The sequence below is a fragment of the Microtus ochrogaster genome, linkage group LG5, assembly GCF_000317375.1.
Source record: "Microtus ochrogaster isolate Prairie Vole_2 linkage group LG5, MicOch1.0, whole genome shotgun sequence".
Taxonomy (NCBI): Eukaryota; Metazoa; Chordata; class Mammalia; order Rodentia; family Cricetidae; genus Microtus; species Microtus ochrogaster.
Window position 1 is genome coordinate 55962866 of NC_022031.1, and position 18834 is coordinate 55981699.

General features: G+C 41.4%; 1 protein-coding gene across 1 annotated transcript in view; it reads right to left on the reverse strand.

Annotated features, from left to right (window-relative positions):
• Positions 1 to 807: 807 nt before the first annotated feature.
• LOC101987066 (short-chain dehydrogenase/reductase family 16C member 6) overlaps positions 808 to 18834 on the reverse strand; it is a 23338-nt gene continuing 5311 nt past the window's right edge. The window contains exons 3-7 of the mRNA XM_013351832.1: positions 16440 to 16571; positions 12965 to 13064; positions 12429 to 12573; positions 2841 to 2966; positions 808 to 931 (exon numbers count right to left, since the gene is read on the reverse strand). Of these exons, the coding sequence (XP_013207286.1) occupies positions 808 to 931; positions 2841 to 2966; positions 12429 to 12573; positions 12965 to 13064; positions 16440 to 16571 (627 nt within the window). The remainder of the gene's footprint in view (positions 932 to 2840; positions 2967 to 12428; positions 12574 to 12964; positions 13065 to 16439; positions 16572 to 18834) is intronic.

The window sequence follows — 18834 nt, forward strand, 5'->3', positions numbered from 1 at the left end:
CTGTATTTCCTGATGCTATTACAAAAATACGTTTTGTTTTATTTCTAAGCCAGCAGAGTGTAGAGGGTCTAAGGTGTTTGTTTTCCTTATGGCGTGAAAGAGCGAAGAATTCTTCAACACACTGGGATGCAAATAAAACTGGCGCTACAGACTTTCTAAAATCCAATAAGCATGTTCAGTTTCAGTCCCTTTAGCAGTCTTCATACGGTCATTGAAACCCAGTAGGGATTAGTAAGGGAATACAAATCAACCTTCATTTTGTGAAGTAAACATTTTTAACTACAAAATTAATGTGTATGCTTAAATAGGATACTGAAAAATTATCAGTCCACCACACTGATTCACAAGCTTATTACTTATAATCACCTTTTTTCCTGAAAGTGTCCCATATTCTACTTTTAAACAAGATTTGGGCCACTTTGCATTACCATTTTATAAATATATGATCTGTATGATCAGAGTTCACGGGAAGGATTGTGATGCTTTTATTTACCCAACTGAGGAATTACATGGGAATCTGGATGGATAATAAAAACGTTTAGAAAAATAGCATGGTGGTCTATGTCTACAAATCCAGCCTGCAATCATGTTAAGAACCTGTGTGAGGGGGAGGAAAAGGAAGGAAAAAACTAAGGGGAGAGAAGAAAAGGGAAAGAGCCGAATGCAAAGTGTCTCCTGGGAAAACAAGCTGCAAACTTTTGAAAGCCTGGGTGATTGTAGGTAGGCTGGCATGATCTAACTGCTCGGGGGATTCCAAACAGTGTACCCGCTCATCCCTGTGTGTGATTACCACACCTGAGGCCCTGGTTATTGCTGTTTCCTTTCTGTTCCAGCCTGCAGTTCCGCTTTTGCTCTCCCTCGGAATGACGTCATGCAGGTGTCTGTGCCAAGGTACTCACCCAGGGCAATCATCATTTTTGGAGATATTATGCTAAAAAAAAAGCAGAGAAACATATGATCCTTTGAGACTCACAAAAGTCGTGGAAAGGACTTCTTTGCAAAGACTAAGAGCAAATAAAATAAAGTCTGGAAGATCAAGACCCATGTTGTGCATCTGTACTAATGGGGCAGATGAATGGAGGGATACCGTTGTATCGTAGTTCAGGGCCATCAACATCATGGATGATGGCTCATGGTTTCACCTTTTCCTACACCTGGAATCATTCCCGAAGCTTAGAAAAAGAATCCCAGTTTCTCCACATGCTACACCCATTGGCTCATTGGAGAGACCAGAAGGCTCCTTATTCACTCAGTATATCCTTATTTGCTAGACAGGAATAGCAAGCATCAGAATAAAAGCATACCACCTAAGAAGACGATTTGTGACTCAGTGGTCTGAGGCGTGAGGATGGTTCTAACACACATGGACAACTGAGAACCACTGCTCAGAGCAATGTTAGATTTTGGATCACTGCGGCTTGGATCGGCTCAGCTCTGCTCAACTTAACTGAGCAATCATGTCTTCATGTTTATTCTTTATCAGCCCCTGTCCTGGATGTAAATGTAGACCAGGAAAGAACTTAGAAATTGTGTCTTCAGAGAACACACAAGTTGGCAAGTGTCCAGATGTTAGATGCTAGAAGGCCATGCAAGTGTGATGGGTCACATAGTTGATGAATGTTGGCTTTCCTGAGTAGTGAGGACAGCTGAGGAAGAATAGGGAAAGCAACGAGTAGGAGGAAATAGGAAAGGCTGTCCTGTACTTCCCAGGAGCACAATCCTCATGCCTCAACTCAAAGCACCAGCATGATGCCATAAGAGGAAATCCCTGAACCTGACATATGTCAAGTCATAATAAAAACACATCAGATGGCCTTTGGATTGTATGGAGGTGTGTAGGAAACATGTGGGTACCTGTTTAGACTTAGGTTTTATCCCCAAGATACTTCATTATATATCAACTTATCCAAATTTGAGTAAATCTGAAGCCCTGAGCACTTCTGATCCCAAGCACTGTTCACAAGGGCCATCAGTCTGGTGCACATAGCAGGAGAAGGGTCTGGTGGGGAAGCTTCAGCAGTTCCATTGCAGCTTGAAGACTCTCTGTCCTCTCTAGACTCAGGAGGCGCTATTTTTGAATAGCCATCAGGGATGGAGGCAACACATGGAAGAAGCTACCTCCATGCTAGACGTGGGCCTGTGAGAGTCTGCTCACAAACATCCCAGAATGCATCGTGGTGGCCTTCAAGGAAGTTGCAGGAACTCTTTCACAGAATGAGATGGAGAAATTACCAAATACCTTAGCATTTTCCCAGGGGGGGGGAAATCAGGATTTTTGTCCATTATTGCAAAAAATGTAACTCTATACCACATAAACTAAATTAATTGAACAAAACAGATATTAAAAAACAACAATAAATAATTGAATGTCATGTTGTATACATTAATCAGGGAAGTTGAGGAAGGGGTGTTGAAAGCCTGGAATATGCAGTGTGATATTATCTCAAAGAAGCCAAGTAAGTGGATAAAGAAACACACACACCCACCCCTACCACTGCTACCACCACCACCACCATCACCAACAGAACAAAGCAACAGAAAACAACCTTAAAACTTCCCCCAATGTCTCCCACCCCAGAATGTGTGTGCTGTTTGGTTCTGTGTAAGAACAAATACAGTGTGCTCTTGAAAGGCCTAAATAATTCCTTAATTTAGTTAAAACCTAAAATAACAAAGACATAGTTCACAAGACAAGTCCAATAACTTGCCCCTTGTAGTAGTAAAATTCTTGGCCATCATGCTAAATAACAGAGATATCTACCTTGAAGATAGAAAAGTAGCAATGATCAGACAACATGTTCACAATCAACCCAAAGGTTGTTAGGTCTTCATTAACTTACTGTTTGAGAAATATTGCAAAATATGCAAACTTGGGTATGAGGAGGAAAACTTGTTCCTCTAAAATAGCAGTGAAGATTTTTCGAGCCACATACTCCTGATCCAGTAGAGGTAACAGAAACGGATACCTGGAAAGAGAAGGCAGAGGTGGAGTCAGCCGAGTGCTCTTTCCTGTGGCGATCAGTATTGACGGCTGATTTCAGACACTGAATTACAATAGAAACAATGGCTGCAAACAGTAAAAAGACGAGCGAATACTTGGGGTTACCTTCTGTTTTCTCTCGTGGCCAACACTACTGCCTCATGTGAATGCCCAGTCCTTACTTCTTTTCTGTTTTATGCTCTGAACATAACGATGAAATTACAGATGGGAGATGGTTCAGTGATTCAAGTCCTTGCTTCACTAACTTGAGGGTCAGAGTTTGATGTCCAGAACTCACGTAAAGGCGAGGTGGGCATGGCAGGCCACTTGTCATGCCAGCCTCAGGAGTTTGAGATGGGATCAAGCTGGTTAACAGACTGGTCAGATCTGTGAGCTCTGGGTTGGATTCAGAGAGCCTGCCTCAAGGATAAGATGGAAGTCTGGCCATGATGATTCCTTACGTCAACCGCGGACTTCCACGGACATATGTGCGTGTGAACACGCACAAGCAACACACACTCATGCACACACACACGATACAAAAATTCATATAATTACTTTTAGAGTGTTGTGTCGTCATTTTTTCCTTTCCTTCCTCACAAACATACAGAATTTATCATAGACACAAAACCGTATGTTATTAAAAGTAAAATTGCAAAACTCATTTACCAAAACGATCTCTTGAGCATGCGCAATATATCGTTTTAGACAGACGATTGTTACATTGTTAAGAGAAATGAGTTATGGAAGCCATAGGAAGAGGTAGACTAAACTGAAAGCAAAGATTCTGTATTTCTTTCATATTTCATGTTTTTATATTTTTTTCAATCATTTGAACCATAAACATTCAGACACTGTTTCTCTCAGCTGAGTTTCAGAAAGCAATCACTTTTCCATGACTGGATTTTGACAACTCATGAAAGTGCCTGGTGCTCCAGTTTAAGCAGCCAACACACTGAGATATAAGTTCTATAGGCCAGTTTCATCCCATCCTTTAAGGTCGCTTTCAGACTAAGGAGCTTTCTTTTCTGGAGACGTCTCTTTTGTTTTTATGTACGTAGGTACGCCAAGCTTATAATATCCATTGTTTAACATCATAGCTTTTAGTCGCTACCATTTTGCAATTTCCTGGATTTATATTCCTTGCGTGGCCTTGACAAGCTGGCATTAAAAGCATATACTTGGTGCTAGCGAGTATTTCCGAGGTTAAGAACACTCACTGCTCCTGCAGAGGAACTGGGTTCTGTTCCTCACACTCATGTTGTCGTTCACAGACCTGTGAAGCTCCAGTTCCAGGGGTTCTGATGCCCTCTTCTGACCCCTTCAGACACCAGAGTAACTTACACGTGATGTACATACACGCAAGCAAAACACTCATATATGAAATAAAATGGGTGAATCTAAAATTTTAAAAAAGCATTTGCTCACTTTATTACCAGTTCTTACTGATATTGCTTTAAATTAATATTAGAAATAAAATAGCTAAGATATTGTGCTAGCTAGCTTTATGGCAACTTGAAACAAGCCAGAATCATGTGGGGAAAAGAAACTTCAGGTGCCTCCACCGAATTGGCCTGTGGGCAAGCCTGTGGTAAATTTTCTTGATGATGATTGGTGGGGGAGGGCTAAGCTCACTCTGGGTGGTGCCACTCCCAGGGATGTGGTCCTGGGTGCTGTAAGAGGCAGGTTGAGCAAACAGGTAAGCTGCACAGCACCATGGCCTCTGCATCAGTCCTTACCTGCAAGCATCTGCCCTGACTGTCTCCGACAAATGACTGTGGTATGGAAGTTAAGAGAAAGAAACTCTTCCTTCCACAAGTTGCTTATGGTCACGGAATTTAATCACAGCAGGAGAAACCCTGAGACAGATGGCAAAGGCATACTGGGTATTTGTCACTACTCACACATGGGAAAATGCTTATTGAGATTTTCCAATTGTGAAATTTGGGCCATTTTTCTTTTTACTAATTTGTTACTAAACTTCCTTTATGTGGTTTAAAGAGAAGGCCTTAATAAGCTATAGGATTTATCATTTTTCCCTCATTCTTTTGAGTTGTTTATTTTACTTTATTGATGTCCTTTGAAGCACAGTTTTTTTTTCAGTCAGTTTTTAAACTGATCTATATTAATTGTATGTGATACTGGGCTTTATGAGGACATTTTCAGACAAGTGGATAATGTACTTGGAGCACACTCCTCCTCCACTACGTCACCCCTGCTCTTTCTCTGCCTTCTCCCTCCCATTTTCAACTTCCTGTCTTCAGACAGACTCACTTCTCCTTTCAGATCAAACACACATGTGCATGTGCCCCCTCCCCACACCTATGTATGAATGAACATATGTGTGTGTGTGTGTGCGCGCGCGCACACACACACACACACACACACACACGGTTTTACGTATTCATGTAAAATCTAAGATACACAAATGGACAAAACCCCACAGAGTCTGAATTCATTTAACGATTACCTCTGAAACACAAGCCTTTTAAAATTCGATGAATCTGTTTGTTTTCTGTGGCTGTTTGTACTTTTTGGTGTCATGGCTGGTACATTGCCACGTAAGCCAAGGCCATAAAAATTCAGTTTCCATTTATGAAAGAGGTTTATGATCTAACTTTTCACACATCTTCCGTCAACTTTTGTGTGATGGGGTTCTTAAGTTCAACTTTGCTTTTTTTTTTTTTTCCAGTTGTCCCTGTCCTGTTCGTTGAAAACAAGCTGCTATTTTTGACATTTCGGTTGTGAGCCTAGCCTTTCATGGCTGAACCAGGTCATCGTCAAAGCGCCCTTGCTTTACTGAATTGTCCTGACACCCCTATTGAAATTTAATGGGGGCTCAGTGTAAAGAGTTCTTTGACCATCAAGTCTATCCTGTTGATTCGTGAGTCTGCCCTGTCCGAGCATGCGCTGTGTGCTTCTGAGCTTCTACTGAGCTTGACATTGGAAATAGGGATTTCGTTTATCTTCCTTCTGCATATTCAGGGTAGCTTAGGTTCAGTCAACCTTTCTAGTCCTTCGCATCTCCACGTACGTTTTAGCAACACCTTGGCAATTCCTAGAACGAAGTCAGTCTGAGCTCTTTATTTTTTTAGTGTTTCATATATGGGTACTGTATTTACATCCTTTTCATCCTTTCTCTCCTCTCTGTAAGCCTCCAATGGCCTCCTCTCAAGTTCACAGCCTCTCCAGTAATTACTATTGTTATATATAGAAAACACTAAGGCATACACATGAACACACATGCTGAAGTGCACACGCACACATATACATATATGTAACAATAATATATGCACGCAATCATATACTTACATGTATGTATATGTAATCTACCAATCTATTAGTGATATCTGTATGTACACAGGTTTAGGGCTGACCATTCTGTATGGGAGAACGTCTCAAGGAGCTGATAACCCTCTCACAGCAGCATTGGGTGGTGGCCTGTTGCTCTTCATCCAAGGGTGGGTGGGGCCTTTTTGAGTTTCCTCTAGAAATTGCATTGAATCTGGGAGAAATGGAATCTTAACAGTACTGTCTTTCCATCGTTGAACATGCAATTGGTTTTGTCTGCTTTAATCTCTGTCAAAGATGTTTTAAAAATACTTTTTTTTTTTAAAACAGTGTGATGGATTGCTTTCTGTTAAATCTGTTCCATCTATTTTGCTACATTTAAGCTATTATAAATGGGGATTGTTTTTTTACTGATTTCACTTTGGGCTTGTTAATTACAAATGCATAAAAAAGCAACTGATTTTATGTTGATTTTGTATATTGATCTTGCTCAATTCACTTCTTAGACAAAATAGTTTTATGCATAATATTTGCAAATGTATATGTATTTGTGTGTGTGTGTGCACTTCAGCATGGGTGTTCATGTGTATGCCTTAGTGTTTTCTACATGCGATATCATGTTATCTCAGAACAGGTTTTCTTCTCCATTTTCACTTCTTTATCTTTTATTTCATACGATGTCATGAGTAGGCACATACTTGCTTGGCTTTCTGTCCTTTATATTTTTGTGCTGGAATTGGAAATAGGACGCTGCACATGGTAGCTAAGCACTCTGCCACCGCTCCATGCTACACTTTCCCTGGCTTATTCTTGATCTTAGGGGCAAAGCAATGCTTTCGGCACTGAATACAAGCCAACCTGTGACTTCTTCAGGGATGTCACGCCTCTGGTTGAAGCAGTCCCCTTCTATCTCTTGTTTCTTGAGTGCTTCTCCCTCTTGTGTGCTGTCACAGAAGGGGCTGGATCTTGTGGATGCCTTTTCTGTGATATTGATGTGATGCATATGTGAAATTATCTAAAATACGACCCTAACCTAGCATCCTGAGGATATATCCCCTCTGAGCACGGTACACGTCTCTCATTGGATGGTACTGTATTGGTTTGCTGGTCTCTTATCCAGGACTTCTTGTTTAGTTTGCAGGAGGTGTTGATCCTTAATTTTATGTTCTTGAGGTGCTTTGTCTGACTTTGGCATCAGGGTAATATTACATTTAGCGAGTGAGCTGTGGAATGTCTGGTTTCTGTCCGATTTCAGCAGCTGTTCAGAATTCGGGTGTTTAATTCGTCCGATGCTTGGTATAAGTCCCCCAGGAGGTCATCTTGACTGGCTGTTGGTATTTGGGAACCTTCTAGGTTACTCATTCAGTATTTCCCTCAAGTCAGTTCTGCCAGGCAGTTTGCCCTTGCATCAGCGACATCTGGCTTGCGTGTGGGAGGTCCCATACTTTCCCTTCGGCCCTTTTCCCGTTTGGAATGGCAGTGACGGTGTTCTTGCTTAGCTCTTGCTTCCGGCTCGAGCGAGTCTTCTCTTGGCTCCGTTTGCTAGCATAGCCAGAGGTTCACTCATTTTAGTAATCTTTTCAACGAGCCAGCTTTTGGATGAACCACTTTCCTCTAATTTTTCCTATTCCAGTCTATTTCTATAGTGAGATTCACTAGTTCTGTTTGCACTGGATTCACTGTGACCTTAGTTTGTACAGTTTCTGAAGGGAGAAGATGAAGTATTAACCCAGTATTTTTATATAGCCACTTACAATTATAAATGTTCCTGAATAGTTGAACCTCATAAAAGTTTGTATGTGTCTTTCAACATATTTGGGAATTTCTCAAGTTATCTTTTGTTTTGATTTATAATTTTATTCGATTTTAGCTAGACAGTATACTTCACATGACTTTATTCTTTTAATTTTTTGTTGGCTGTACTTTACAGCCAGGCAGATGCTTCCTTCTGGGCAATGTCTGAAGCATGTTCAGCATGAGTGTGCACTCCATTGTTTACACTCAGCACAAGTGTGCATTCTGTTTTTGTTGAACAGAGTGACTGTCAGCATCTATTCCTGCTTGACTGGGGCCTTTTGTTAGCAAGGGCATCTTTTAATTTTGTTTTATTCATTTATTTTATTTATCTTAAAATTTTATTTCTGAAGTTATTTGCTATCAGTTTTTCTGAGGTATAGACTACACATCTTAATTTAGCAGAATCCTTTTTTGGTATATATCCCCTTCATTTTGGTGTGATACAGAAATTTTGCTCCTACATAGCTACATTACTTTTTCTTCCTTTATGCTACAATAATATTATTAGAGAAATACTTTAGCATATAATCGTGCATATCTATTGCAACATTGCAGTTACTACTTTGTAAGTTCTGTGTTTGGAAGAAGGCGAAGGGACAAAGGAGACCTGGCATGTATTGCAGAGTCCCTCCATGCTGCCCTTCCTACCTGCTACCATTTTCTAAGTCCAATGTCGCTTTGTTCCCACTCATCCTACTTGGGTTTGCACCAATGCTATTCAGTCCATGTTGTTTATGAGAGTGTATTCATAATCAGCTCAAGGAAGGATAAAGACACACATCTCCATCGCCCTCTCCACAGTTACCTACTCTGATGAGTTTTGATGGTCTTCTCACGTGAACCCGCTTATTCTCGGCTGTCACCTGCTGCACCTTGGAGACCTTCCTTTTCTGTTTCTTGTAGGGTGGAGGATGGACTCTGTTTTTAGTGGTCTTCATTTCTGCAACATGGTTTTGCTGGAAAAGATCCTTGGTTGGTTTCTCTCTTACTTTCCTGACTGTGCCATCTGAAGTCCTTTCTGCTTTTCATTGTTTCTGCTGGAAGTTCAGCTGTCAATTGAACTTCAGGTGGCTTTCTTATGGAGAAACACTTTTCTTCCTGCTGCGCATCAGGTTATCTTTTTTTTTTTTTTTTTTTTTTTTTTTTTTTTTTTTTTTTTTTTTTTTTTTTTTTTTTTAGTACTTTGGCTATGCCATATCTGTGTGTGGAACACCAAGTGCTTATCTTTCTTGGCGCTCACTGAGGTTTTAGAAAATTTCTAATGAAGCGTACTATCATGACTAAACCTTACTTATAATAACAAAGACTTTGGGATATAAAGACAATATTCCAATATTTGGAATCAAATGAACAGCTTGCCTTCACTTCGTTTAAAAGATCCGTTTACTGGTTCCATGATAACGTGACTCTTACTTTGTCTAGGAACCAGTCTGGGTTAGCAAACTGCTCTAGAATAACCTTAATTTTAGTTGAAGAGTGACCTGCAGTTGTTGAGTCATCCCGGGTAAACAGTTGGTGAAAATCCATTGTTTCTTTAATACTCATTTTACACACTACCAGGATTTCAATTTTTTAGCTTCTTATCTGGTACTTGGAATGGCAGTCCCCAGAGACACCTTGTCACATAACTGCACTCAGCTCTTCTGGAGGGTGGAGTCTCCCGTGTGTTTAAACTGCCTTGAGAAAAGAGGCCACTATGGCTAATACACTGTAATCATTGTACTTGATGCCTTTCATGCTATGTGACAGTCTCTTGAAATCTTAACGACAAGCCAGCCTTTTCAAACGCAGTAGGAAGGTGATTTACTTGCTGTTCCCAGTTCTGTCCAGATTCCCAAAATTTCTGATGTTTTTCTCCCACTTGCCCCCTACATGGTCCACAGAGGGATAAAAGAGAAGGACTGGGTGGGGATGATCTGCCTTCTAACACACTTCAGACATCCTTAACAAAGTCAGGAGCTGACGGTAGTGGAGCCAAATTCAAGCTCCGGATGATGTCACTCTGGAACCTGAATTCTGCCGTTCATTCATTATAAACGACACTTGGTGGTGTTCCTTCTGAAGCTGCTGGACAATAATTTCAGAAAGTTCGGTGGCATAAAGGTTTTCAAAATGAGGGCTCGTTGTTTTTGTGATTTCTCTATCTATGGCATCTAATAAAGATGTCTGTAGTTCCGCTAGTTCAGACTGATTTTGAGCAGTTTCTGAAACTACAGGTTGCACAACTAGTTGTGGCTGACACGAACTACATCATGGGATTATTCCCCAAATAAACAATTAAATGCAACAACACTCCAGATATGTCAATGGCACTGGACAGTACTCTCCTGTAGGGCCTGTTGTACATGTTTGTGTATTTGTTTAATGGCTTTATTGGTTAGTTCAGGGAAGTCTGTCTCTTCTGACTGAATGCTGTCAATGTGTAATTTTGATGTCATTTTCAGAGAAAGGAATTTCAAGTATAACAAAGTTTTCCTAGCTGTCGAGCGTCACTGGTGACTGTGGTTTTAACCAAAAATCTTGAGTGTGTATCCGTGTGTGTGTACATGTGTGCATGTGTGCATGTGTGCATTTGTGCATGTGTATGTGTGTACATGTGTGTGAGTGTGCGTTGTGTGTGTGTGTGTGTGTGTGCACGTGAGCATAAACATGAGAGCTTGTGGAAGCCAAAGGTTGACACCAGGATGTCCTTCTCAATTGCCTTTCAGTCTTATGCATTCTTCTGAGATGTGATTTCTCACTGAGACAGGCTGGCTGGCTAGCAAGTCCCCAGGATCCAGTTTTCCACCACCTGGCCCTGGGGTTGCAGGTCCCTGCTGTCACTCTGGCAGTGTAGGTGCGTGGTAGGGATCTGAGCTCTCTTCCTCATTCTCGTGCTGCAAGTTCTTCCCTTCCTAGCCCCAGCCAGCATGCTTGTCCTAGCTTCTTCACTGATGTGCTAGTGAACTCTCTGGTTGTTTCTGCTGTTATCACATGACACCCAGTTCCAAAAGCTGCTAAGTGGTTAAGTGGTTACGCTAGTCTTAAAAAATATTCTAATCAGTGGTCCTGTCTAACGGGAGCCAGGTCCACAGGAAAAGAGATGCCTTTTTTTTTTTTTTGAGATTAGCTTTTGCTTTCACCTCTTAGAACCTCTGCTACAGAGCACAGCACGAGGGTCCTTGCTTTTTTCCTGACTAATTCTATTCGATTCGATTCATTTTATTCTGGAGGAGGGTGGAAGGAACTGGAGGTGACAGTTGGGGTCACCATCTTATATGGATTTTCCATAACCCAGAGCCCAGGAAGGCAAGGTCTACCAATATCATCTCTTTGGTAAGCCTACCGAAAATCTGAAGGAGGTTTCAAGACATGGGAGCTAATGTCCAACAGCTAAGGATACTGGGGGCTCTGGAACAAGCTGCCACTCTAGAAACAGGAGCTGCCTCCTTGCCAAAGGCTTCTCCAGAGCCTCCACACTCAAGACAGTTGGTGTCAGAGGAACAAGCCCTGTCTGGATGAGGCTACTCTTCCAGCATAGTTCATGGAAGGCGTCTACTGTACAGAACTGTGGAGGTATATTTGACAAGGACTGCCTGTTGGTAGCCTGTGGAGAACAGCTCTTCTCTCGCAGGGGCTGAGGAAAGGTGTCTAACTTGTTGCTTAGTTACCATGCCCACTGAAGAGGCCACCACATAGAGACTGGTAAGGTATGACGCCACTAATGTCATGGCCTAGCAGGGTTATTATGGGATTTTGAAAAAAAAATTACTTGATCAGTCTTCTCAACCCCGGTATGTTCTTTATCAAGCTTTAGAAATTTGAAATGATTATCCTTACAGCTTTAAGCAGCTTAATAAACAAACCTTTAGGTTGAAACTCCCCCCTGTCCCTGTACATTCAAACAACGCTTTACCTTCTGTTTTGGAGTTTTTCACTTAATTTCATAGCCTCTGTGGACTCAGAATATCCTCATGGTCTTTTGGCTGGCTCTCTGTCTTTCTCTAAGCACAGATGCCTCTCTTACTATGGATCATGTTAGTACATTTCCTAACAATGACAATAGCCGCACGGTTCCCACGTTAAGGTCAATGTAGTTTACTGCTCCCTGTGCAAACGTCTTCACGCTGCATTGGCATTTTAGTTCAAGTTATTCTAGATAGATCTTATCTTCATATAAAAATCACCTTGCAACACTTCCTGTCTATGGGAACGATCCTTTCAAAACCGTTTATTTGGGGGTGTCTACAATTTAATATTTTATATAGGAAGAGAATTATTTAATCAATAAAACAAAGCAATCTTAGTAATTTCTCACTGCCAACTTCTGTTATATCTTAAAATTACGGGAAAGTAAAGATTGCCGAAAGAGCGCACTTACTTGGTTTCACAACCTTCAAACATTCCAGTTTTGATGAAATATGGGCAAACGATGGTGCTTTTTACTTTAGATTTTTGTAGCATAGTTAATTCAAAGAAGAGGGACTCAGCCAAGCCGAAGGCTGCAAATTTGCTTGAAGAATAATCTGAAATAAAATGATACAGCTTGGAAAATTTTCATAATTATTTCAAAATAAACCTTTTCTTCTTTTCTGGCTCATTACTGAGGACAGAGTAACTCCATACCTAGTGTGGCCAATAAAAACACTAAAATCTTTTCAGTTTCTCTTAAGCCAAGACTACCAATGAACTAATAAGCGTGTGTGTGTGTGCATGCACACCGCCCCTCCCACATCAGTTTATGTGTTTTTCAAAGGTACATGAATGGGAAGAAGTGCCCTGGCCTTCTTAACCCTTCTTGTAGGGTTGAATGCTTCAGGAGTTCTGTTTAGGGCAGGCAGAGCTTCTCTGCATTCTGGAAGGGCCCACGGGGTTCCCAGGGCAGTGGAAGAATGTGTGGAAAACGGAAATACGCACCTGAGAGCATATTAGTACCCACTAGTCCTGCTATGCTTGAAACGCAGACCAGGTGACCATGGTCAGCTTTAATCATGGCAGGAAGAAAGGCCTTACAAGTCTGGGAAATATAAACACATTAGTTGATTAACTATTTTCAGTATTTGATAAACTTATTAGTCCACTCATTGAGCTTTTATCTAATACTCATGAGGTGTTAAATTCCATGTCAGCACAAAAGTAGGAAGCATAGAGTCACTGTTACTGAGGGAATTAAAGTTTATTACGCATTCAGATATAATAAATAGTGCATGTTTTCTTTTTCCTTTGAAGTATACCTTACTAATTTAAACAAATGAGCTTTTGGTTAAATTAACCTGACACTCGTTGAGTTCCTATAAATTGTAGCAATTTTTAAGTACTCAGAGTTCTTTGTATAATTTTGACAATTTGCATTAAGATCAATCACACTTACCTTCCAGACTTTACTATCAACGCAATTTGCCTTCATGTTCAGGAAGTAGCAGAAATGGGAGCAATTGCTAGAGGAAGATGATTCAAGTGCGAGCTTTGCAGCTGTGATAGGAAGGCTGCTCTGGAGCTACCAGGACCAGCATAGCATGTATTGGTAACCTTTATTTGGTGTGTTTTGGTAATTATCTTTAAGCAATGTCCCCATGACACAAATACCCTTTCTTTCTTTACTCCCGTCCCTCATATATTCTCTCAGGGAAGTTTCACGTTCTTTATCCAACCCCAAACACAGGCTCTTTTTTTCCCAGACTCCATTCATAAATAATTTATAAAAATTATGGTAATAAGGCAGAGATAATGGTATGACTTGTAGCATACCGGGATGTTTTCTTTAAAAAGATTTTTAAAAATTATGTATGTATGTATGTATGTATGTATGCATTTAGTGTCTATGTGTCTTCATGTATAACCTCATTTACTTTCTATTGCTCTGATAAACACTATGTTACTCTTACATAGTGGGGGATTTTGACTCTTATAGTCCGTAGTCTTTAAGAAAGGGGGAAAGGGCAGGAACGCAAGGCAGGATCCTGGAGGCTGAACCCCATGCCGAGGCTATGAATGATTGTGGCTCACTGGCTTGTTTCCCATAGTTCAATTGGCCTGCTTTCTTATGTAACCCAGGGTGGCCTGCTTAGGTGTAGCACTTGTCACTCACAGTGGGTTGGGTCTGCCCACATCTTTCGTTAATCAAGGAAATGATCCACAGACTTGTCCACAGGCCAACTTGATGGAGGCGTTGTCTCTATTGAGGTTTCCTCTTCCCAGATATGTCTAGGTTGTGTCAAGTTGACGAGAACTAATCAGCACAGTGTGAGTGTGTATGTATACTGAGTGTGTGTGTGTGTGTGTGTGTGTGTGTGTGTGTGTGTACCACCCGCATGAAGCTACCCACAGAAGACAGAAATGGGTGTGGGATCCTATGGAATAGGCTACCTGATGTGGGTGCTGTGAATTGACCCTAGATCTCCTTCAGGAGCATCAAGAGCTCTTAACCATTGAGCAATCTCTCCAGCCCACAAGCAACTGTCCTAATACATTCCCATGAAGATCAATACCAGGTAAGAGGTCAGGGATCTTGTTTCTGCCCCTTTTGCCATCACTATGTAAGTCCAAGTTTCTCATGTCACCATTTTTTCAGCTCCGTCTTTAGCTGGCTCACTCTTAAAGAAGCCCAGTGAAATCCTGACATCATTTGTTCTATCATCCATCACTGTTTCTAGGAGGCAAAGTGCTAGGGGCACAGCATTTGGAGAGATCTATAGAGAGCTTAGCCTTGAAACTTTGGAGCAGATGAATCCAGGGCAAGGGAGAAATACACCAAATAGTGAGCCTCTCAAATTTTAGGAATGAGTGATGGCTCTCCCTAGTTTTGGATGGAAATGGATTCCCTGGTTCTGTTGGTTGCTCAGAATCACATCTAAATTTGATGATACACACCACAGTGGCTTATGTGTGTTTATCAATTCCTTTCACTGTTAATTGTGTGAACAAGTTAAGGCCACAACTGTACTTGCACACAATATAAAAGTACAGTGTCAATGATTACAGGAGGCCAGAAAGATGCAAGGCAGGAGAAAGAAGAGTCTTGCCAGAGAGAACAGCTCATGCCAAGACCCCCTGAGGAGAGTTTGACTAGGCTTTAGTCAGGATTTCAGGAGTACATGGAACATGAGCAGAAAATGAAGGTGAGAACTGGGAGGCAGATAAGAGGCCATTACCATGTCTTGCTGGGGTTTACAATCTATGCTATGGAAGCGTACTCCGCTCTCAATGTGTTTGGCGCCCTCTGAATGAGGGTTGTTTGAGTTATGTGTTGTATGAGATTGTTTGATTAATGCAGCAGAAATACCAACTTGCTTTCGTACGAAGATAGGTTAGAAGGCACCGGTGCTGGAGATGGGAAACTGTGATAAGCTGTCAGTAAAGGGAAGAGATGGCTTGGATGGCTGGCATAGAGGGTGGAGAGACTTGGACTTGAGCCTGAGTTGTACAACAGGCAAGACAGTGTCAAAGAGAAGAAGGGAATCCAGGGTGCTTTCTCCGTCTGTGATGTTACTGGGAGTGTGTGGACCCTAGTTCCACCTACCAACATGGTACTGACCATCAACCAAGGTAAGCGCTTAGGATGCCGATGCAGGTAAGGAAGCCAACAGCTTGTGGAAATGTTTATGGGAACTCTAAATATGTAAGCACTGTGTTAGCTGTTTCGTTACTATCAACTGAAATGAATTTGCGGGCTCCAGTGTCATTTCATACCACTTCCTGGTGACCAAAGAAAGCAAACGTTATTAAGACTATAAACCTTGTGAAAATTTTGAGTGGCAATAAATAAGAATTAGGAGACTTGAAACAAATCCATTCCAAGGTCTCCCAGAGGCAAAAATGACTGAGGCCCTGCTACCCCTTGCAAGACATATGATCCATAGCCCTGGCTTCAGTTGCTTGGACATCCTGAATCTTGCATGCACCACCAGTTACTGGTAATTATTTTTGTATTATAACAAGTGTAATCCCCCTCAGTAGAAACGACTTTGGCAATCCCAGCTCTCTTCTGTCTCTTACCCTCTCTGCAGAGCGGCATCGTCCAAGGCGTTAGCCTCTAGGCATTTGTGGCTAATTAAATGTACATTAATTATTATAAATTATATATTATTATCAAAGGGAATAAATTTAAGGGTTTAACTCTTCATTTGCATCAATCGTGTTTCAAGTGGTTACCATATTAGGAAGCAGATAGAGAACATTTTTATTGTCAAAGGCAGTTAGAAATGTCCCTGAGAATTTGGAGTAGGGCAAGACCAGGAAAAACTAACCTAGGCTAGGTAGATGAGCCTGGGGAGGATGAGGCTTCCACCACCTGCTTCAACAGGAAACAACCAAATGCTGTATTTCCAGACGAATGACTGAACCGTTGCTTGGGATTTTTAGACTCATTAATAAAAACGAAAGAGAGACTTACCCAGAAATGAGAGATGGCGTTGACAAGAAATGATCTTTCCACCATGTGGTCTGGAATATCAAGGAAGGGCTTCCCTGTCACAACACCTGCATTATTAATGAGAATGGTGACATCACCTACTTCTTCTCTAACCTGGTCAGAAATGAGAGAAACATGACATCGATTGAAGCGTTGAATTTTTTTTTTTAACTTATTGAGACAAGGTTCCTCTGTAGCTTTGGAGCCTGTCCTAGAACTAGCTTTTGTAGACCAGGCTGGCCTCGAACTTGCAGAGACCCGCCTCCCTCTCCCTCCCGAGTCCTGGAATTAAAGACGTGTACTACTACCACCCGGCAAAGTGTTGAATTTTTTTTAATTATTTATTTATTTATTTATTATGTATACAATATTCTGTCTGTGTGTATGTCTGCAGGCCAGAAGAGGGCACCAGACCTCATTCCAGATGTTGTGAGCCACTATGTGGTTGCCGGGAATTGAACTCAGGACCTTTGGAAGAGCAGGCAATGCTCTTAACCTCTGAGCCATCTCTCCAGCCCAAAATGTTGAATTTTTGACGTTTACTTTCCTCAGGCACATTTTCCCTTATTTTGCTCAAGTGCAGTTGTGGAATTCACAAGGTGTTAGTCACTGACAGATAAAGGAAGTCCAAGATTGAAGTGTCTAGTGACTCTGTAGACATATTTGCTTGGGTAAGGAGACTGTGTTGTCCCCACTACTATCAAATCACTTAGCAATATGTTCTTCAGAGCACACCTCCATAGTCAACCATACTTGACTATTATTTCATTAAAACTATTCATTGTTATTGTTTCCCATAAGGAAATTCAGCAATTTAAAAGTAATCTTATGGTCAATTATACTATTTGAAAAGAATACTTTAATTTGGGAATTTTGCTTAAAGAAGATGATTTCCTCTGGAAGGCCACCAAGGTCATAGAAAATAGCTTATATGGTTTTGAGAACCTCTTAGATTCCTTGGATGAACAACTTTTAAAAGGTTTCTCATGTCTGGTACTGGGGTTTTTGTTAGGAACTCTACAACTCTTGCTAGGAGCATTGTCAGCCCTAGTGACTTAACTTCATTTAACTATATATGTTTACACACACACACACACACACACACACACACACACACACACACACACACACACATATTGTATGTAATTTTAGATAAATAAAAAGTAATATAATTCCTTATGGCTTTTTTGAACATCCTTGGTATTACTTTTCCAAGTATTGATCTTCCTGTCCTCCACCCAGATAAAGCCTTCCCTCATTTTTACCATTTCCTTCTTCATATCACTTACACTGCCTTGGTGAAGACACCATGCAGTCCCGGACATAGGACCTGAAGAATCTGAGACAGAGCTGCACCCCTAAATCCCCTCTTTGAGGACCTACTTCCATAGTAATGGAAGGTGCTTTGAAAGCTGCTAAATGAGGGAGAAGCCAATATTACTACCCAACGGTAACACCTGTGGACCACAGCAGGACAAAATATCCCTAAGGGCGCAACAATGGCACTCAGATCTTGGCAGTAATCAACAGCTGTCTAATTAGACCTAGGGCCCACTTAGCAGGAAGACAGTCATTCCTGGTACTGGACACCTAGACAATTTCCAGGGGCTTTTGACATCTTGGATCTTTGAGGAGCATTCACTACCTTCACTCAGTAAACCTGTGCAATACCTAACAGCATTGTAAACATTTATCCTTAAACTCCAGATAAGTTCTCATCCCACATCCAAGAAACTTCTCTTTATGACAGATGGAGACCATTACAAAATAAACCATAACCGGTCAACACAGAGAGAGCTATTGATTGTGGGGTACCCAGCTTCAGCTGATACTTGACAAGGGGCCACTTACACCTAAGGCTCAGGCAACAGTGAGGAAGAGGGAGCAGAAAGATCATAACAGCCAGAGGACCAGAAAGTCTGATATGAGATTATGTCTCCTAGACTTGACAGGGAAGCTACACCCATGACAGATCTCAGCAATATGGCTGCCTACATAACACCCGAGCAAGGCCAACACCAACAGACGTGCTGACAGGGAAGGGGGATATCTCATGGGGCCCACCTCTAAACAAAAACCTATAGACCACTAAGGAATGCCGAGAGAGGGAGAAATGCCATTCTCCATGGATGAGGCCCCAAACTGGTTATCCAGTATGTGTGTGTGCATGTGTGTGTGTGCGTGTGCGTGTGTGTGTGTGTGTGTGTGTGTGCACGTGCGTGTATTAAACACTGACAGAGAAAGAGACCATGAATTTGAAAGGAAACAAGTAAATGGGGGGAACACTGGAGGGGCTGGAGAAGGAAAGGGAATGGGGAAATAATATAATTATTATTATTATTATTTTTTTTTGTTTTTTCGAGACAGGGTTTCTCTG